Source organism: Pseudonaja textilis, chromosome 2, assembly GCF_049901715.1.
Source record: "Pseudonaja textilis isolate UNSWEBS1 chromosome 2, rPseTex1.2, whole genome shotgun sequence".
NCBI lineage: Eukaryota > Metazoa > Chordata > Lepidosauria > Squamata > Elapidae > Pseudonaja > Pseudonaja textilis.
The window spans coordinates 149,043,211-149,065,922 of NC_141991.1; the positions used below are offsets into that span (position 1 = coordinate 149,043,211).

Genomic DNA, 22,712 nt, shown 5'->3' on the forward strand with positions numbered 1-22,712 from the left:
CTGTGATCCATTGGAAACTGGGTTGCACAAGAGGTGGGAAAACACGCAAAGCTCCATTTGCACATGTGATACCAGCCCCTTCCTCCCCCCCTCCCCCTGCCAGCACCCCTGCCGGAGCTGTTGATCTGGAGAGCCAGAAAGCTTTATTTATTTCTTTAGGAGATGTATATTGCTGCCTACCTGCACATGGCGACTCAAAGCGGCTTACAAGAATTTAAAAACATCGTATAAAAACAACAAAATGAACAAAAGAGAGAATCATATAACAAATTAATAAAATTAATAAAATAATATAATAAAACAAACCCCCTTCCCCGCCGACAACACGTCATATGAGCCATTTAAGGTTCCCCAAGCCTGCTGGCAGAACCAGTTCTTCGGCACCTTCAGCAGGTTGGGGACTGCTGGCCTGTACTGTTCCAGTAAAAATGGCTAGGCATTGTTTCCCACCAAAGCAGGGTTTTAAACGCAGGAATTCTGGCCTTTTATTCCTATTGATTTCACTTGTTCTCCCAACCATTGTGTAAAATGGTTACAGTCTTCAGTTGCGGCATCCATTTTCAAGATTTGGTCATAACACCTCCAGAGAATGCCAGATGGGGAAACACTGCCCTAACCCTGTCCTGATCTTTTCTTCTTGGCTGAGATCCCAAGACTTCTTTCTCTGTCTTTTTTGCCCTTTCTCTTATTTTTCTTTTTCTTTTTTGCAAATGCCATAGGTTGGGAGGTGTCCACCGTTCTGATTTCCTTGCCCTGCAACAAGGACTTTATTTTATTTTTATTTATTTTTTTGATATTTCTAAGCATATCTTTAAAAATGTGAATTTATCAAATTTGTTTGCAGAAATACGAATCTCATTCAGACACTTATTGGATCACTTATTTAGACTAATTGTCTTGCTTCTTCATCATGTATGAAGTGACTCTGAATTTAGTTCTATCTTGAGTTTCCAACTTGGCGATAGTGCGCAGAACCTCAACGTAGTACAGTTTATGGATGAAGAAGCTGTTTTTGTAAATGAAGGACAGCAAGCTAAAGAAAAACACAATAGCTTTATTATCTCTCCTTGCACTAAAAATCTCTGGATAGCATGTTAAAAAAATGCTTCCCTTGGATTAGTTTTCAAATATGTATGTCTGGCTGTTGATTTAAGGAGCTTTGTAAAGTTTTAGCGCTGATGATGTCTCTGCACCAGCCTTCCTTTTTCTCCTTTGCTCTGCCACTTTGGACTGGAGCTCCTCTGGGCCCATCTCTCTGTGCAGCCCAGTTGCAAAAGTGACAATCGACTTTGATGCCTAATCTTACGTGAACTCTATGAGTGAAGAACCTCTCCATATCACAAAGCTTCCAAGAAATAACCGCACCCATTTTGATTGGAAACAGAGAGAGAAGTTGCTGTGGATTTGTAGTCAACATCTTGGCTTTATTCATTTCCCATTTTTGGAGGATACCACCACAGAATCAGTGATCTTACATTTAAAAAAATTGTTTTGTGAATATAAGTAAACCAGGACAGAAATTACTTTCTGTGAATTCTAGAAATGAGAATAAACCACATTCAATGCTTATTAACCCAGGATGATTGTGACTAGCCAATCATCTTCCAGTACAGATGTTCTTACTCACAGTAATTCCACATAGGGGGAATCTCCCATCTATGTGATCTTTCCCGGTTTAACAAGTTTTGTTTCTCTCACCATCAATGCCGCATGCTCAGTAAGTGCTGTGACTAATGTAGAAATCCTACATATCCGGGGGCTGCACATCTGGTAAGGAGCTTTAGAAAGCTACATGTGGCGTTTCATGGCAAATATTTCCATAACTAGCATGTACTTTCAGTCACTCCTAGTCAGTCCTGGAGAATTTGAGGCCTCCAAGATAGAGCTGAATTGTAGCATAGCTCATCGGTGCCCAATTTGCCTGAGGTTGAAGTGTTGTACTTCAGGAACATTTAAATGTCCACACGTTTCCTATGCCTGGCTTAAGGAATATTTAAAGTTGAGTCTAACATCTGGTTCACCTAGCCTATTATTCAAGTTTTCTTGGACTATGTGTCTTCAGATGTGATTACTTTAATCATGGGAGGCATATCATTATTAGCATTGTGGCTAGCACACTTTCAGTTCACCAGAAGCTTGCTGGACATTCAACCAATAGTGATTCAGTAACAATAACAGTAACAAAGTTGAAAGACACCTTGGAGGTCATCTAGTCTAATCCCCTGCTCTCACAGGAGATCTATACTATTTCTGATAAATGGCTGTCCAGTCTCTTAAAAACCTCCAGTGATGGGGCACCCCAACTTCTGAAGGTAACCCGTTCCGTTGATTAATTGTTCTTAGTTCTGGATTGCTTTTCTCCTTGATTAGTTTCCATCCATTGTGTCTTGTCTTGTCTTCTGGTGCTTTGGTAAATAAGTTGGCTCCTGTTCCTTGTGGCAGCCCTTCAAGTATTGGAAAACTGCTGTCTTGTCACTCCTGGTCCTTCTTTTCACTAGACTAGATATACCCAATTCCTGCAATTATTCTTTGTATACTTTAGCTTTGTATGTTAAATTCTTTTCTTTCTTTCTTTCTTTCTTTCTTTCTTTCTTTCTTTCTTTCTTTCTTTCTTTCTTTCTTTCTTTCTTTCCTTCCTTCCTTCCTTCCTTCCTTCCTTCCTTCCTTCCTTCTTCCTTCCTTCCTTCCTTCCTTCCTTCCTTCCTTCCTTCCTTCCTTCCTTCCTTCTTTCTTTCTTTCTTTCTTTCTTTCCCTCCCATCGCCCTCAAAGAGGACTCTTGTTGTTTTGTTGGATTTTCTTATAAAGAGACACTGGATTTTAATATTCCAAATCATATTGAGCTATGGACAATCCATGTAGCTAAGCGGAGAGTTGGGTGGGGAGACTCACATTAACATACAAATAGTTCTTGACCTACAACCATTGGCTTAGCCAATTACAGCAATTATAACAGCAATAAAAAAGTGACTTATGACTGGTCTTCACATTTATGACCATCACAGCATCTCCATGGTCATGTGTTCAAAATTCAGGGGCTTGGCAGCTTGCCATATATCTACAATTGTTGCAACATCCCAGAATCATGTGATCATCATTTGTGACCTTCCTAGCTGGCTTTCTATCAATGGGGGAAATGGGATTAATTTAACAACTGCAATGAATTGTTGCTTAACAACTGCAGCAAAAGAAATTATAAAGTTGGGCATCACTCACTTCACAACCACCTTGCTTAGCAACAGAAATTCTCCTCCCAATTATGGTCATAAGTCGAGGACTACCTGTACAAAAACTACCTTATATTCTGCCCATAGAGCACAGTGCTCGCCAGTCACTGCTGTGAATCGTAATTATCAGCCTTCCCCTTTTGATTTTGCCAGTTTGATCTGCTGGGAGATGTAGTTCAGTAACATCAAAACTGAATGCAATAAGGGATTTTCTTTCTTAGTCCTAAAATATTTACTTGGAGAAATTGTTTTAATCTTTTTATTGGGTTCTAGATTTAGGCTACAATCTAAGCACCAATGTCTGAAAAAGGTTTGAAATTGGGCACATAGTATACTGCTCTCTTTATCTCTTTTATGCCACACTTGCTTCCATCCTGGAATGACAAGTCAGCAAGCAAATGAATACAATCTCACTTAATACTTATATAACGTAGTTTACAGTTCATGTGTTCTTCGATTACATTTTGTTGTTCATTATCAGCAATATTGGAAAAGCAGAGGAAAAGCAAAGTGCTGTAAACAAATGTATTGAAGAAAATCTAGTGGAATGTTAAGGCAAAATACAGACTGATCCAGTTTCAGCTTTTGGGCTGTTTTAAAAATAATAATTAATAAAAATAAAAATTCACCCCACTAGATATAGTAAAAGAATCCAACACCTCCAATGCTTTTAATATTACCTGCCCTAATTCTCCACCCTAAGATAATTTCCCTAAAGCACCACCCTTATTTTCATACCCCTAAAGGCCCTTTTCTGCTTGCCAAATTCTTTGTTATTTTTGTATGTAGATGTCTTGGGTCCTCTGCTGATTTCAGAAGCGAATTATGCCAGTAACTTGAACCTTCCATTATTGAAATGTATGGTCCACCTCTGTCATCTAGACACAAAGAGGGAACTTGGATGATGAGGCTGTTTAGACAAGAGTCTCATACCAATTATCTAGTCTTGAAACTCATAGTAAAACATAGCTGTAAGACAGAACAGAAGTGGCCTCATATATTTCTTGCCTAGTATGATTGGTGGACAGAAATTCTGTGTTCATAAGTGGTTAGAATCCCAAATGCAATGGAAAGGTTCTCTCTCTTTGTGTAAGGCCACTAGATGTCAATCCTACCAAGGAAAAAAGAAAAACCCTGAGCCTAGAAACCTTGCCCAAATGCTGGAGATGGAATGAGTCGCCGTGGTATCGCCAGCATTTACTTTGGAGCAAATTCATTACTTATATTTTTATTCATCCATCCCTTCATTCAATTTATTGACCCCTTCCCCCCCATCTTGCCACAAGGTGACTCTGGATAACTTACATTAAAAGAATAAAATCAAAACAATAAGAATACAAAATTATAATTAAAGGGGGAAGAAGCAAGATGCTCAGGAGAGAGGTGGGATCTGCTATTAGTCCATCAACCATCTCCAGCCTTCAGGTACTTCCTCTTGGAGCCCCAGGCCAACTGGCACAGCCAGGTCTTCAGGCTCTTACAGAAGGACAGGAGGGTGGGAGCCAGTCTGACCTTAGGGGCAAGATGTTACAAAGCACCATGGCCACAGCAGAGAAGGCGGTTTTCCTGGACACCATCCGCCAACATTTCTTGACTGGTGGGATCTACAGCAGGCTTCCTCTGCCAGCATGGATAGGGCAGGCCTGCCCCCTAGAGGCGAGATAGTTGTTCTGAAACAAAGGTCCCTAAGTCTGGAACCATAGTTTCTAATCCTGGGAAAGTTTACTTACATGTAGTAATATTGAACTCAGTGAGTTTTAGTCTTGGCTAAGTATGTATCATTGTGCAACATACAAATTATGCATGTACGTATATATTCAAAAGTAGCACCACCAGTATTTCATGGGCCTTACTCTCTCCAAAGTATTTGCACCATTTCCTACTTGCCTCATCTTTGAAACATTAAATAATGTGGGGAGAAGCCATTTGAAGGAACACTCACATCTGTATCTATGCGCTTCAGAGATCCTGCCTCTAAGTTATAAAAGCCACTGGCCTTATGGTCATGAGAAATGGCTAAAATCCCCATACCTGTGGAATTCTGGTCCAATTGAAAGTACACATATTTATTACAGCAGATCTTTTAAGAGTCACTAAAACCTACTATTTTATATATGCCTTCTCTTAGGAATGAGAAAAGTGCTCTAGGCTTGAGGGCTGGGACAGAGCTAGAAGTTTGGACCAAACTACAGAGGTTTAAAGTAGGGGTCCCCAAATTTGGCAACTTTAAGACTTGTAGACTTCAACTCCCATGCTGGCTGGAGAATTCTGAAAGTTGAAGTCCACAAGTCTTAAAGTTGCCAAGTTTGGAGACCTCTGGTTTAAAGCATCTATTTTACCTCTGAACACAGTCCCCCCATCCAGAAAAAAACCCATTCTGGGCCAAATAGAATTTGCATCCTGCTAATTTAAAATGAGATATTTCTTGGAGTTTGTATATTAACTGTTGCATTTGGCTGATATTGCATTTCTTTTTCTTTACTAATGATGCTTATAATTAACACAGTTGCCGTTTGTAAGTTATTTTGTATTTGACTGATACTTGTTATTTGTGCATTTATGGCATTCTGTAAGTAAAATTGTTTAGTTTGTGTATTGATGCTGTTGCAAGTGGCATTGAGGGGATATCATTTCAAAAATATTTTCAACAAATAGACTGAGGAGAGGTTCTACACCTAGGAACGACATTATATAATTATGGGAACTGTTTTAACAGAAATATCCTGTTAAAAATACGACACCCATAATTGGTATTTTTTTCTGCTCCAAGGGAATGAGGTCAAGAGAATTAAGAAACAAAAGAAAAGCAGGAAGAAAGTCCTCGTTTTTTTCCCTCCTAAGTGATTGACACAGTTGAGGGTGTGGAAAACTGAGAAGCCCTCAGTCCCTGGGAGAAAAAAATATTCCATACCCCAAATTGTGGGCAGGACTGGGTTATTCTTATTACTCCTGTGTCCTGACACTGATAAGGCCACCATTACTTTCCTTGCCCCTCCCTTGATATCCTTAATCTTATCTGTTGCTCTGGAGTAGAATGTCGTCAGCAGCTCCCTCAACATCTGTGCACAGTGATCCTTCAGAAGGAGTTGCAACTAAATTGACTACAAAAACAGCTGTGTGCATGTGCGTGTGTGCGCGCTCTCCCACACACACATGCCAGATAAAGTGCCATGATATATATGCAGAGGTACAGCCAAGATGAATTGGATGTATAAAAACAATGCTTAAGACTCTCTAAATTATTGACGCAAACAGCTCAAGAAGGAAATTAAGCTGGTATTTGGTCTGATGTAAGGTTTACTGCAGAATAAAATCAAATCAAATCCAGGAATTGCATTCAGCAAGTGAGTCAGGGCTGACACTTTGAAGGTGAATCTAGGGCTTTGTTCAAGGGGCTCAAGTACACTGAGTCCCTTTACCATAGTTTGAAATTCAGTAAAAGAATGCCTGATGCAATCTGAACATGAATTGTAAAGCTGTTTGGTCCAAGGATAATTTGTCCATTTTCCAAGCAAGTTGTGCAAAAGGCTTGCAAAAACAATGAACCTCTGGCAGTGTCCTTTCAAATTTGGTCTTAAATCTCTCTTCTTCTCTCACACTAAAAATCCATATAAGTAAAAAAAACGAATAGGTATTTAAACTTGCTACTATTTCAAGGTATCACTTTTTCTAGCTTTGCCTTCATGTGGCAATTTTAATGTTCTCGTCTCTAGCTGTTGACCGGAAGATGACCACAGTGCTGCCTTTTGCTCTTCCTCTGCTGTAACAGAATGAGAGGCTTCCTAAGGCTTTTTCTGTTGTTGACAACTGGTCTACTCCCAAACACAAATCTAAACCACAGAGCTCAGCTGGAAAAACCCATGTGCTGATCCAACCTGGCTTGATAATGTGATGGGGCATGGGGGGGTGGGACATGTTTGCAGCTATGCTGATTTAGATTTGTGGTGGTGTTGATTGTGCTAGAATGATGCATATAAGGTATACCAGAGAAGGAAACTAACACAAATATTTAAACTGAATTGTTAAAACCAGGGCTGTATGGTTCTTACACTAATAACCATGCACACATGCAACATGTTAGGTATATTTCCAGCGCATGGTTTACTTTTCTCAGTGCTTTTTGCTTTGCCATTTTGCATTGATGTATAAAGCTATCACCTATTCTCAGTGCCTGGAAGAGACTATAGTACCAGGCAGAGAGGCTTAGAAGGCACTGGAGAATTAGGGTGGGAATGGGAGGAGAGATAAGCCAAACCTATATTAGAGAGACTAGCCTCCCTTGGACCAAAATGATGTCTCATAACTTTAAAAAAGTGGAAAAGAAAAATTTAAGCCGACTCCTGACAAAATCGAGTTTGGAATGGTATACATGTTTTGAAAATATTGTAAAGACAGAATCAATGTGGAAAGTATGAACGGCCATAGCATTCAGGAGTTAAAAGGAGACAAAACTGTCCCAAAAAAGATTCAGACCAACATTGAAAAAATAATGTAAGTATTTTATAGTTATTTCTGTGCCATGGGGAATTAAGAATATTTGGCTGTAAAGAGAATGTAAATATGTTGGATATGGTGGTTATAATATAAACCGGATAGAAAAGAATCAATAAATTCTCTTGATATTTGGGGTATTTGCTGATTATAAATTTAACATAAAGAACAAAGAAGGGCATCCTGGAGGAGGTGAGAATGTGTCAAGGAAAATAAAAAGCTTAATATGCTCGAGAATTTTGGAAGATCAAGCATCTTTCTGGGTAGCAATTTCTGGCCAAAAATACATATTATGGCGAAATATATCAGGGCAGTATACAAAGAAGAAATCATTGTAAAATTCATTGTTGTTTAGTCACTCAATAACTTCTGACTCTTTCTGCCTTGAAAAACATTATTTTGCTAGGATGTCCAGCAACTGCTTTGACTTCTTACCAAAATGGAGAACTTTGGATACCCGTAGACCAGGGGTGTCAAATTCAAGGCCCGCGGTCCAGATCCAGCCCATAGGGTACTTATATCTGGCCCGTGGGGCCACCCTGGAAAGACCGGCCAGCAGTGCCCCTGCCAGCGAACCCAAGCTCCTTTTTTGCTGGCAGAGGGATGCAGGAGGCCATCGCGGACCTCCCAAGCTCTATTTTCACTGGCAGAGGGTTGCTGGAGGCTGTTGCCAGAAATGGAGTTCAGGAATTCATTTTCAGTGGCAGAGAGCTTGAGAACACCACAGGCGCCCACAACATAAGTGTCATTGAGTTGATCACACCCACCCCAGCCACGCTGACCCCGCCCCCCCAAGGTCAAACAAAACTAGACTAGTGTCTAAACTTCTGGACCTTGGGCTTTCTAATTCAATCTGCCTTTGGATTATGGATTTCCTATCTGGCCGCTCACAGAGGGACAGATTAGATAATCATACCTCTTCAGCCCTTATTCTTAACACTGGTACACCACAGGTTGTGTGTTGAGTCCCTTACTCTATACTCTTTATGTGCATGACTGCATTCCCATTCACGTTAGTAATACTATTGCTAAATTTGCAGATGATACAACAGTGGTAGGACTCATCTCCGGGAGGGGGGGAGGGAATGAGTCTGTCTACCGAGATGAGGTGGACCGGTTGCTTTCGTGGTGTGGAGACAACAACTTGGTCCTCAACACCAATAAGACCAAGGAGCTTATAGTGGTTTATAGAAGGAACAAATCAGACATCCAGCCCTTGCTTATCAATGGAGACTGAGTGGAGCAAGTGGCCAGTTTTAAGTTTCTGGGTGTTACCCTAAAAGAGGACCTGACCTGGGGTGCCCACATTGCAGCTCTGGTCAAAAGGGCCCAGCAGAGATTATTCTACCTGAGGCTTCTCAGAAAACAACAACTGAATGAGAAACTGCTGGTGACCTTCTACCGCTGCACCATAGAGAGCATTTTAACATACTGCACCTCTGTAAGGTTTGCCAATTGCACAGTGGCAGATAGGAAAGCATTCCAGAGGGTTAACGTCATTGCCCAGAAGATCATTGGCTGCCCTCTCCCTTCTTTGGAAGAGTTTTATAGCTCCCGCTGCCTTAAGAAAGTTCAAAACATTCTCAAAGATCCATCTCATCCTGAGAACCCTTTTTTTGAACTATTACCATCTGGCAGACGGTACAGAATAATAAAAAAAAAGGACAAATAGGCTGAAAAACAGCTTCTATCCCAGGGCAGTAGCTCTTTTGAATTCTGCTGTATAGTGCAGTGTTGGTGTGGTGTCGGGGGTTTCCGGTTCAATGTGAAGGATGTGTGTTTGTGTTTATTTTCATGGTCATGATGTGCACTGAAGATGGTGTTTGATTTCGTTGTACGAGGTGCATTAACAATAAAGTAAACTAAACTAGACCCTGATGCGGCCCTCAGTGAAATTGAGTTTGACACCTTTGCCTTAGATAGACCGGCTAATTTCATGCTTAGTCTGCAACAAAGATACTTTATTCCTGAAAGACATATATGAAGCGGTGGCTTAGAACTGACAAAAGAGGAAGAACTGTAGATTAAATCATAAATAGTAACAGTGACCTGGTGGAAGATACAATTGTTGTAGAACAGACTGGAAAACAGCAAGTATTTTGCTTTTATGTTTAGCCTACATGCAAATAAAAAAAGTCAAGAAATGTTTTTGTATTCCCTTGTGATTATTTAAAAATACAATAATTGTAGCTCAATCGGAATGTAAGAGTCAGCCAAGTTCAGAAAGAGGCCAGCACTGCTTTCTAGTAGTATCCAGGAAGCTGTAAAAGTTAAGAAGACTTCCTTCAGGAAATGGAAAGTCTGTCCTAACACAAAGAATTCAAGTAGGACAGCCTGTATTGACTTTCACATGGAAGGAAGAAATCACAAAAATTAGAAGTAACAAGAGAAAAACTAAACATTTTGAGGGACTGTATAGTATAGTATTAAAACAGTCGGGTCTGATGACATCAATCCAAGATTATCTATCCGTCTGTGTCTGTCTATCTGCCTATCTATCTATCTATCTATCTATCTATCTATCTATCTATCTATCTATCTTTCTATCTATCATGGATGGATGCCATCAGAACCCAGAGTTTTAGTACTATGCTGTATTAGAATCAGAGAATTCAGCTTGTTGAAAACTTTTCCAGGGTAAAAAAGAAATATATATTGGAGTGAAACAGAACAGAAAGGTGAATGAACAGCCTGGAAAATATGAGGAGCTGGATGTCCTGTTCAAATATTTCTTTATAATGGGGAAGTAGTGCTTCCTAGAAAGAAGTAAATCCTTTGAAATATTGACTAAAAATTAAGTTTAGAAAACAAAATTGACGCTTCTGTAGCTTAATTGATCAAAAAGGGATTCTTCAGAAGTTTGAGATTAATAAGGTATCTTTCTAAAGGAAGGTTAGTAAATTATTTGCATTGGAACAAAAGGCAGAAGTTGGTAGACACCTCCAACTTAATGCCATCCATATGCACTTTCTCATCAATTCACACTCACCAAATCTGTAGTGTGAGAGGTTATGTGAATCGTAGTCCAACATATATGACAAGTTGAGAAAGACAAACATTAAAAAATAGAAAAATATTAATACTATAATATAATCAGAAAAATAATTTAAAAATAGATAACGGGCCAGGGAGCATAAACTGAAGCAAATTATATTATAAATAGAACAGCCCCACACAAATTGATCAAATATTCTTCCTTGTCCTAATGCAAAATTTAGCAAACAATTCTTATCTGATACAGATTCTTCTGATACAGATCAGACACAGATTTCTCTTTCCAGTAATTCTTTTGGCCAACCCCCATTCTCCTCCACACAACTTCACAATTCTTTTCTTGCAAAGGGGCAAAATAGGATGTATACAGGTAGCCCTTGTACAACAGTTCACTTAGTGACCATTTGAAGTTTCAACAGCACTGAAAAAAGTAACATGACCATTTTTCACACTTATGACCTTTGCAGCATCCCCATGGTCCTGTGATATATATTTGGATGCTTGACAACTGACTCATATTTATGACAGTTGCAGCATCCTGGGGTCATGGGATCACTTTTTGTGACCTTCTGACAAGAAAAGTCAATGGGAAAACCGCATTCACTGTGTTACTAACTTAACTGCAGTGATTCGCTTAACAAATGTGGTAAGAAAAGTCATAAACTGGGGCAAAACTCACTTAACAAATTTCTCATTTAGCAAAAAAAAAAAATTGACATCAATTGTGGTTGTAAGTTGAGGACCACCTGTACAAGCTTCTTAGAATTAAATAGGACTTGGCTTGATAGCATCTTCCTTCCCAGCGGTGGTGCTGCTAATTCCAAACAGGTTGTATATACCTGGCCAATTCTCAAGTGGATGATGTGTTGTTGTTCTCCAGAATTTTTCCCTGCATTTGGAGTTGGGCTGTTACCTTATGGAGTTACACCAGACAAAAGTGATTTACAGAGCAGGTGTTTATAGCAGGGAAAGGATCTTTGAATGTTTGCCAATGGATTGAATGAAGCAACGTTTTGTTGTTGTTGTCACTAGGCTTTTAATTTTTAGTTTCCTTTTTTATTTCACTTCTACTGCTCCCTAGACAGTTAGGCTTGGATATATTAAAATGGACAACTATGGCCAAACAAGCACATCGTTTTATTTTTGCCCCCTCTGTCTTGGACAGGAAGATCTCAAAAGTGGAATGTGTGTTTGTGGGGGGAAAGAAATGGGTAACTCAAGGTGAAAGCCTCAAAAGCTGAAACCACAGTAAAGAGGAAGTCCAGCCTTCCTAGTTGGGCGAGCGCATTCCCTGGAACCCTTGGTGGGGCATCCTCTTGTTAGATTGGCTGGGAGAGATCACTTCTACCCAGCCACAACTAAGCCTTAGTTGTCAAGTGATGAGTCAGCCTGTCACTCTAGCTACATTTCTCAACTCGATTGCACCAACATCTCCCAGCACAACATAGGGTGTGACAAGGGAGAATAGCGGCTTGATTCCTGCAGATATCTGTATTAGACACCTTGTAACCCAGACTTCTTACTCTACGGCAACCAGGAGGATGGCTAATGTTCACATGCCAAGCGGTATTGATTACAACCGGGTCATGTCTCTGCCCAGCCTCCATTTATCCATCCGAAGGTTAGTTGGGCAATGTGTTGTCTGCCATAGCTAGCACTGAGTGTTGTGTCTGGGGGATGGGTGTTGCTCGTGTCTGCATGTTTCCAGTCATGCTAGAGGACACTTTTTAGTTGCCCAAGTCAGTGGTGAGAGGTAGGCTGCAAGAACTGGGGGCCATGGAAACCTGGAGTTTCTGATTCTTGGGTTGATGAGAAGCTAGCATTTGCTAGTATTTGAGGGACCGCACATTGTAATGAAGGGCACTAGTGGTGTGTGGTTGAGGTTACTTGCACTGAATCTTGCAGAAGAGTGCTGTGGGTGCTGTTTTTTCCACCATATTTCCAAAGAACTTTACCATGGGTGCTGTTTTTTTCACCATATTTCCAAAGAACTTTTAACTCACTGAAGGATGGGAATTCTGTTAATATTTTTGTAGTTTGCTAATGCAAACATCTTATGCCATTGTTTTGTTGAGACTTATTTAGGAGGAAGCACCCAAAAGACAGAATGGGGCTTACTTCCAATATATATTGTGTTGTCAGTTCCTTACAGTCCAGGAATGCAATTGGAACAATTAACCATTATATAGAAATGTGCGTATGTTATACAAGAACAGTTTATTGGCCAGCAGAGGGAGTAAAAAGTAAAAAAAAAAATGAGGAAGGAAGAGAGCAATTCTCTAAAGCGTCATTTATGCCGGTTACTAAATAGTTCCAGTTTTGCATAAAGGAAATCTTATGTGCTCTGTTGTAAAGCCTAGTATCTATGTAAAATAAACAAACCAATATGGCTGATACAAATTGGGTAATTTTATTTACACGTGCTCCATTTACAACTTCAGTGGAACTCTTTGCTTGAATTTTAACTGGCTTTGTGGATTGGTGGAAAGATATATTGTGGGCGATGAACAGAGTGTAGTAGAGTGGTGGTGAAACCCAGATTCTTTCAAAATTTAATTCTGAAGTTCCAATTCACATTATTTCCAAAATATTGCTCCAATGTGAGATCAATCGTTTTTTGTTTAAGTGGAAAGTGAGAATCTAGATTTTGAAAAATAAATTGTGTTATGATTTAACCTTTATGTGCCTGCATTAGATGTGCAGAGTGAGGAATAATATAGCTTTTTTAATCCAACTGTAAATTTGGTGTAGGTTTAGCTTACAGAGGATTCTAGAAAATAACTGTATTAAACTGTTTGTGTTTATGTGCAGCTTTTCTTAAAAAAACGGACTTGACTCAAGTAATGTGCAAGATTTCCTGTGTAACTATTTAACACATAATGTGATTTTTGTGCATAGCATGTTGTTTTTTATAGTGTATTAAACATACTTATATCTTAATGCAATCTTTGAATCCTGCCAATAGTGGTTTAATCAATAAACCATATTTAAGAAACTCATGATTTAGCCCAGTATGCAAAACAGGTCTGTGAATAAGAGTGGATGCTGAACAGAGCTGCTGAACTCTCTTTGAATTGGTTATTCTTCCCACATTAATATAGTGGAGGTTCTGTATATGTAATATTAGGTGAGCAACATTCTTAAATTCCTTGACATGTTTCTTTTTTTCCTCTGGCAGCTTTGAAGTGGAAAATGGCCCATCTCCAGGTCGCAGCCCCCTGGATTCCCAGGCCAGTCCTGGATTGGTGCTTCACCCCAGCTTTCCGCAGAGCCAAAGGCGTGAGTCCTTCCTATATCGTTCGGACAGTGACTATGACATGTCACCAAAGACCATGTCACGCAACTCCTCCATTGCCAGTGAAGCGTAAGTCCCTCTTCTTTCTTCAGTGGGATCATAGAGCAATCCGATAAAGCCTCAGATCTCTTAAATGCTCAGGCAGGTAGACCTTGGGCTGGAAAACACACAGGTCCTATGGGTGACAGGTGGGTTGAAAGCCAGGCATCTTATTGCATCCCCTTTCTCAGTGACAAGCTCCCTGAACCAAAGAAAGACCAGGAATCAGCCTGTTGACCACAGCACTGGATCAGCCATAGACTGGGAGGCTTATAGGTTCTCTTGTGAACCTTCCAGCAGTACCAGTTAAGCCCTTCCCTATGTTAGCTGGCAGTCCTGAGTGAGTGCAGAACTGTGGCCTCTTAAGACATAGAGCTCCTCATTTGAGCTTCACTGCGTCTGAACAAGTAAATTATGGAGGGCCCTTATGAATGGTCAGGTGCAGTGGTGGTATTTAACCGGTTTGCACCGGATCGCGCGAACCGGTAGCAAGAATTTGGCGTGGGTTGCCGAACCGGTAGTAAGTTCTGGCTGGCCACAGCCCCCACCCGGTCGCCCTCTCGCCCGATGCTCGCTCACCCCGCCCACCTGCCTGACATTTGCCTAAAGTATTTTTTTTTACCCTCCCGACAATCAGCTATGCATAGATCAGCTCTGCCGGGATTCTCCTTGCTGAGGACCAGGAAGGCAAAAAATGGAAGGAGGAGCTCAGCCACCCCCCTCCATTTTTTGCCTTCCAGAGCCCCAGAGGAGCCTTAGGGGAGCAAAAACGCGCCCCCCCCAGGCTCTTCTGAGGCTAGGAAGCTCCCCAAAATGGGTGGGGGCTGCAAAAAAAGCCACACCTACCCAGTCACGTGGCCACGCCCACCAAGCCACGCCCACAGAACCAGTAGTAAAAAAAATTTAATCCCACCACTGGTCAAGTGTGCTCAGGGCTGGGTTGAAGATGATGCAGTATTGAGATAGGCAGTTATCGGTAGTCGCGAAGGAAATACATTTTCTCTTCTGAGCAGAGCCAACATTCTTGATGTGAAAGTCTGTTCTCAATATTGCAGCCTAATTTTCTTGCAATCCCAAACAAAGTTCACCACATTCTGAAATATAAAGTAAAACGGCTGTTATCTGCAGCACAATTGAGAAGGGGAGCAAAGCTCACGTTTGCACTAGTTTTCTTAGCTCCTTCTGTCAGGGATCTTCTACATCCCTTAGATCAGGATGCTGGAATTTGGAAGCAAAAAGGGGGGAAATGGCGGCTTCCTTTTCCTGTCCTTTTTTATTTATTAGTTATTTATTTATTGTTACCCAATTCCATTTGGGTAACAAAAATACCATGAAAAATTGCTGTGTTATATCACCACTTGATTTAACAATGCTGTTTTGCATAATGCACACACTATCCAAATGCCAAAAAAGAGAGAGGTCCACATATTTTATTAACCTCGTGTAACTTTACATTGCTGCTATGTCGCTGCAACATTTAAGCTCATGGTATGGTAAAAGTAGTATGGGATGTTTCCATAATAAACTTAACCACCCTTTCCCTGGATCAGTACTTCTCAATCTCAGCAACTTTAAGATAATATGGACTGCAGTTCCCAGAATTTCTCTGTCCAGCGTGCTAACTGAGGAAGTTCTAGGAATTATACATTGTATAATGTATACATTATGCATCTCAATGTTGCTGAGGCTCAGAAACAGTCATCTAGATGCAGTGGGTGGGAAGGGACCTGTTTCTAGAATGCAAATTCTGGTTTGGGTAGGGTGGAGCCATTCCTTACGGCCTGAGAAATTGCTTTGGGGACAGCAGAAGGTAGGGCCAAATATTGGAAAAACAGGGGTGGCTCCATCACCTTCTCTATTACAGTGGCCCCCAACCTTTTTTGAACCAGGGACCGGTTTGACGATTATTTATTCTTCCACGGACCGGTACCTTCTACTACTAGTCCCTAAAGCAGCGCGGAGCTGCTTTAGCTGGGCTTCTCTTTCCCTTCTCAGTCTCTCTCACCTTCCTCAGTGATCTGTCGCCCTTCTGCTTTCCAGCCTCGGGCAAAAAAAAAAGACTTGGCACAGCCGGCTAGAAAGCACGCCCGAATTCCTCGCAGCTTCCCGCCTCTGCCTGCAAGGAAGTGGGCGGCGGGGGGGCGAGGGTTGCAAGCGTGGGCTGGGAAGTGGGACTGGTCAGGGAATGACCAGGAAAGTCGGAGGCGCAGCCGCCACCGCCGCAGCTGCTGCTGCTTCTTCTTTGCGCTCTGGTGACGGACGCCGTGGTGCTCCTTCAGCGCCTGTGCGCAATCTGTTCCTCCGGGTCGTGGTGCAGCAGCAACAGCAACAGCTTTATCTGCGTGCGTGCGTGCGTGTGCGTGGTTGACAGAGGAGAAGGAGAGGAAAAAGGAGACTAGCACTGGGCATACCGTAGCACTCTTTTCTCCCTCTCTCCCCCTCGCGGCGCCCAAGCTTTGCGGCCCGGTAAAAAATGATCCACGGACCGGTACCGGTCTGTGGACCGGTGGTTGGGGACCCCTGCTCTGTTAGATGTTAGATGAAAGAGTTGGGAAGATACTTGCAGAGTTAAAAGAGAAGGACTGGATTTTTTTCTGTCCCTGCCAAGTGTAATGAATCTTTAGCTAGTGGGGTGTGAACCATTTATATAATAAATGAAGAGAAAAGAAAAGAGGGAAATGAGGGAAAATAAAACATCTAACTTGCCCATATGCAAGGAGCTATAGATATAATGCTAAATTACCTTTGCACTCTTATGGTCTGGAAGTTCAGGAAAGGAAGAGCCAAAGTTGCCTTGAGTGGCAGAAAAACTGTTCTGATATTATAGGGATAAGCAAACTGCAACTCACAAGTCTCTCTTTTGCAAGCCTCAGAGCCTCCTTGACCCAACCTTGCATATTATCTGGTCCAGACTACTTTACTGCTCTCAGCACCAGCTCCCCACCCTCACCCCATATTAGTATAGGCTTTGACACCCCCCCTCTCCCCCAGGAATGTCTTCACCAGTCCAGCAAAGTCCTGTCTCCTACTGAAGGCTTTGGAGAGAGAAAATAATATAGGACGATTGGTGGGAGGGAGAAATCTGGTTAGCTCCGAAGCAAGTTTTTACAAGGTGCTTCCCTGTGAAACAGTCTATTTCAAGATCCTTGATGTGATTCCTCTGGACTCTATTATCAAATAATCTTTTCCACTGTGTTGTGCAAAATATAGATAGTTTAAAGGAACACAGCAACCTAGGTTTAAATAATGCACTTCAGGAAAAAAAAAGTTAAGTTAGTAGCAGTATTCAGTATGTAGGCTGGGATTGCCTTAAGGACCATTGACTTTTCTTAATAGTAAATGTTTTCAAGGCTCAAAAGTGAACTTGTCTGCTTAAGAAAATGGCCTACAACAGGGGTGTCAAATTTGCAGCCTGCGGGCTGGATGCGTCACGTGCTGGTCCCGCCCCCACCCTGTTTAGCGAATGGGCTGAAAGTCCTGATACGACATGTGACACCGCCGTGACGATGCGAGTTTGACACCCCTGACCTACAAGTATTTTCTCTGAGTGTTATCCAAGTCTCCTGCCAGGAAAGGTGTGTAGCTCAGATTATGGGAGGCTGTGGGTTTAGTTATTATTTCTTTATTTCTTCCCACCTATATCCTATTTTTTCCTATAGAAGTTGATGGCAGTGTGCTTATACTTTCCTGTTCCCCCTTCCCATTTTGTTTTCAAAACAATTCTGTGATAAAACAATTGTCTGGTTAAGTGAGGACCTGAGTTTTCTCTGCTCTCATTTAACACTTTAAACTTCAGGTTCTGTTCCTTCCCTCCAAAGTAATACAAATCTGTCATTTTTCTCCTTTACAGGCATGCTGAAGACTTAATAGTGACACCATTTGCCCAGGTATGGCTCAAGAAAAATCTGTTGGTCACACATGGGAAGATCCTACTAAAAATCCCACAAACACTTTTAAGTTCTCTAGAGTTTTCTACAGATGTGATATTTAGCAACCAAGTAGGGAGAAGTCAATGGCCAAGAATATGTTCTTTTTTATATGCCAGCTCTCTCTCCTTCTCTTCAAAAGAACCTTCCTTCCTTCCTAGAAGGAATCAGTCATTAAGCAAATTTTGAAGCAGCCTTAATTTGTAGTTTGCAAACTCTTGTACACTACAGGTAGGTTTTGATTTATCATTTTCTTAATTTGAGAATTGTTCATAAAGCCTACTTTGGTGCAGTAGATCTTTCATTTCATATTGGACTTTGACCGAGTAAGCCACTTTTATTAGAGGCTAACCACATTCCTTAAAACAAACTTCTCAGTAGCAGTATATGTGTAGATGAAAAGAGTTGCAGACGATTAGGTTGATAGCATCCTTTGTATTTCTACCAATCAACACGGCCAAGTTTTCTTTTTTCCTTGTCTCTATTGATGAAAAATATATTGAGCCTCTGATCATTTAGAGGAATCTAGAGCTTTTATCTATTGGAACAATGGAAAAGGAAGTTAATTCTTTTGGTACATATTAGCAACAATATACACGTTTCCATTTGGGCCTGGAAATAAATAACTTTCTTGGCTCAAGTCTCCCTCTTCTCTTTACAGCCCCTAATTCCTTAAGTGGAGGAAGACTCCTTCAATTTGATACTTTTTAATTATAATTATTCTATTGCAAGCTTTAGCTCTAACATTCTTGTTCCATATGTACTTTCTACAGGTCTTGGCAAGCTTGAGGAGCGTACGTAATAATTTCTCCATCCTGGCAAATGTTCCTACGCCAACATCCAATAAGTAAGTGTTCATCAAAGCTGAGGAATTAAACTATTGATGTCTCCTTGATCTTTTATGAAGCCAAGGTATAGATACCAGGTCTTCATATGTATTGGATAAGCAGCTGTTTGAGGACCTAGTAGACACGCATGTGCAAAATTTCAGATTCCTCCAGATTCCCGAGAATCTGCTGCATTCAATTTGAGCCAGTAATACTAAGTTTTCATAGTCCACAAAGCTGATAAAGAGCTACTGGAATGAGAGATTGTATGCATTGTATGAGTCTTTCACTGCAATAGCTAAATAAACTCCTCAGGTACAAGGATTGTGTTCCTCTGAATACCAGTTCCTGGAGGGCAAAAATCCAGCAAGAGTTGGCTGTTGCTTGTCAGTTTTCTCTGATCAGCTCCAGTTTAGAACTGGAAAAATATTATCGGACTATCTAGATCCTTGGATAATGCCAACAAGCCCTTTTGGTTCATATGTCATCTTATTGGGAAGGGACAGAAGTTGTTTCTCACCATATCCACTATAATGCTAAAGTGACTTCCTGCCATTGCTGGACATGTTTACTTTAATGCTTTAACAGTCAAGTATTCAAAAATTTATTTCACATGTATTCTTTTAAACACGGGCAACATATGGACTCCAGAAAGCTTTGGATTCTTTGTTTTTCCGAGATAGAATGGATGGTGTTCAAGAATAGTTGGATTTGCACTCTGACAACATCTGGTAGTGGACTAGAAGTTTCCGGCCACTTAGTTATTCATGAAAAATAATAATAGTTTATTAGATCTTTTTTGTGAAATCAGCATAATTGTAATCTTTGCTGGCTAGACCAGAGATGCCACCACATGTATGAAATAGGGGGAAAGAATCCTGTAATATTGAGCATGATGGCATTTGGTTTGTTCCTTTCTTTTCAGTTCACTCTCATTTGTTAAACTCCTGTCACTGACTAATCAATGCCAGAGACAGAATTCAGAACTTTAGAACACTACAAGAATGGAATGCAACTCCGTTTGAACATTCACAGTACTATGCTATTAGAAGTCCAAGGAGATACTCCAGGTTTCCAGACATTGTTGGCCTGTAACACCCATCAGCCTCAACCAGTATGGCCATCATTGGGGGTCTTATGAGTTAGAATTCAATAATATCTGATGGGCTGTATTTCTTCTTGACCCTACGTTCTATGTCAATTGTGTAGCTTGAAACTTCCTATATTAAAAACTTGAATACAATTGCTGCTCCTTAGAGGTAAGAGAAACAAGGGAAGAACCTTAATTTCTCAATGGTTCATAGAGAATGGTTGCCCCAGTTCCATCTTCTAAGACCCCTATATTTCCACCTTATAACAATAATTTCTAGGACACAAACTTGGTGCTGTGGTATGTAATATACTGCCCAGAGTAGCCCCATGGGGCGATGGGTGGCTAATAAATTTAACAGATAAAAATAAATTATAGATAACCAAGAAAGCAGTTGTTATGTGCAAGCATGTTAAAATGTTATCTTGTTGAATAGGGTGAGCAAAAGATGCTTAGCTCCTTTTATATTTTGTGCAGTAAGGAAGATGCTGACCTTTTTCCTATTTTTTGCTACCTTAGGAGATCTCCCTTGGGCAGTCAGCCAGCTGTTTGCAAAGCCACCCTCTCAGGTAAATGCCATTTTGTTTTCTACGACCAAGCAAATTCTGGTTCAGACAAGAGGGTGCACATAACCAATCTTGTAGACTGGCATTGGATCTCAGCATTAAAAACCTTAAAAACGTACAAAGTGCACCTATTGAAATGTATTGAAAGTGTCCCAGAAAATCCCACTCTCTGTGAAAGATTATTGCTTTGGATGGGTCTACATCATCTTCCTCTGGGGAAAAGCAAATGTGATTAAATGACAGTTGGGTACCAATGTGGATCTTACTTTGAGGCAAGTTGAGACAGCTCACTCTGACATCAGGTTTGGAGGAAATAAGAACATGAGGGCTGTAAGCAAGGGTTGCGCGAAAGTGGTGGTAAAGGACACAGGTTCTTCACAGGAACACCAAGCTTGTGTTCAGTTCATTGATGCTTGTGTTAGGAGAGTCCACAGACAGGCTGTGTCCATATTAATTAGGGAACTCTTCAGAAAGTCTTCTTGGCTAGGCCAAGCTCATACTCTTAAGTACAGCATGCTTATAGAAAAAGCTATGCATCGGTATTCAGCCCTCTGGTTTTACACTTTAGATAGCATTCATTTTTAAATGTGACATTCACTTTTCCTCTGGAGATGTGTCAGAATGGGAAAAATCAACCCAATTTATCTTTCTTTGAGGAAGATTGAAACACTTTGATAGCTCTTCAAGTTCTTGCCTCAGGAGGAATCTGTCTTTAGGACTTCTCTGTTGTTTAAATGAAAGAGTTTAAATGAAAGGGAACCTTCCCAGTAAAGTAGCATTATCTAGTTATGACATTTCAGGAGTGACCCACATCCAAAAATTGACCAAACTCCTACATAGAATAGAATCCTATAATCCTATAGAATCCTATAATCAGTGGCACTTTTGAAGATCTGCTGTGGGAAAGACTTACTTCAAAAGTTGGGGGTTTATGGGGAGAACCCCTCTAGCTGATCATAGTCCATGCTGATTGGAATGATGAGAGGTGAAATTAAACATCAGTAGAGCCACAGCTTGCTCAGCCCCTGCCTGATATTAATGCCAGGAGATAACATTGACTACAAATGTCTAGGGTGCAGAAAACACAGGTTTAGAGGGACAATTGCTTGATCCTTTGCAAGAAATGCCAATGTAAATGCAGCAAGTACTGATATACAGTATATAATATGTGCTATGTTAAGAAACCTTCAGTTAATTCCTCAGCTGCTGGAATTGTGGCAAGATTATGTACATCTGCTTATATCTATGTACAAGCATATGAATTGTTAATAGATGCAAATAAGTTGTGATCTGAGCTCTGACCATGTTTGATGCCTATATGGTAGTTGAAAGGAGCTACTTTGAATGGATGCAGAAATTGATAGGTTGATAATACTGTGCTGTGCTAGAATATGCCAATTTATTGATTGTGGCAACTAATGAGCTGCCGAGATTCATTTTGTTTTTAATTTGTATGTAAATGGAAGCTTTCATCAGGATTATTGAATAGGCTATAGAGAGTACTTGTAGTTGACAATTAAAACTGTAGGGAGCTTATGTGTGGCTGTTCAGTGGTCTAGAAATATAAGAGGCCAGAATAATAATCTCCTCCACCTTCTCTCCCCCCGCCCCAGACAGGGGTGGGATTCTACCAGTTTGCACCTATTCACTAGAACCGGTTGTTAACATTCTAAGCAGTTCAGAAACCTGTAGTTAGAAGAAATTACTGGCCTAATCCTGTAAGGAAGGCAGGAAGGAAACATTCTGGTGTTGCTTACAGAAACTGCCTCTCCATTAACCCTTATTACATTCTTGGCAGGACTAAACTTTCTGTCTCAGAAACTTCTCTGGAGTTTTTTTTCCCTTCCTTTGCTGGTACTTTGCTTGTGTAGAGTGACCATTCAAAGTTACAATGGCACTGAAAAAAGTGACTTATGACCATTTTTCACACTTATGGCTGTTGCAGCATCCCCACAGTCATGAGAGGCCAGGCGAGGAGATGCGTGCCTCGATGTGAGTGATATTGAGTTGGCCATGCACAGTCAAAAACATGACCACCAGGCCATGTCCACCCAGCCACATGACCACCAAGCCACGCCCACCACCTAAGCCATGCCCATAGAACCATTTGTTAAAAGATTTGAATCCCACCCCTCCCCCCAGATAATATAAAAAATTATCTGTCCCAAAGCAATCCACTCTACTTACAGTAAGTGAGCCATGTGAACTGGAAGGGATCATTGTAGAGGTAAATAAGGGGAAAGCTGTTAAACTATGTCA

The 22,712-nt window shown here is 40.8% G+C and overlaps 1 protein-coding gene across 4 annotated transcripts in view; it reads left to right on the top strand.

Annotated features, from left to right (window-relative positions):
- PDE4A (phosphodiesterase 4A) overlaps positions 1–22,712 on the top strand; it is a 511,809-nt gene that overhangs the window by 436,438 nt on the left and 52,659 nt on the right. For 3 of the 4 annotated variants that reach the window (XM_087925849.1, XM_026711304.2, XM_026711305.2), the window contains 4 exons: positions 13,889–14,074; positions 17,895–17,931; positions 18,744–18,817; positions 20,407–20,456. In XM_087925849.1, the coding sequence (XP_087781975.1) occupies positions 13,889–14,074; positions 17,895–17,931; positions 18,744–18,817; positions 20,407–20,456 (347 nt within the window). Of the gene's footprint in view, positions 1–12,104; positions 12,332–13,888; positions 14,075–17,894; positions 17,932–18,743; positions 18,818–20,406; positions 20,457–22,712 lie in introns of those variants that run through there. The other variant, XM_087925850.1, reaches the window with a different exon arrangement.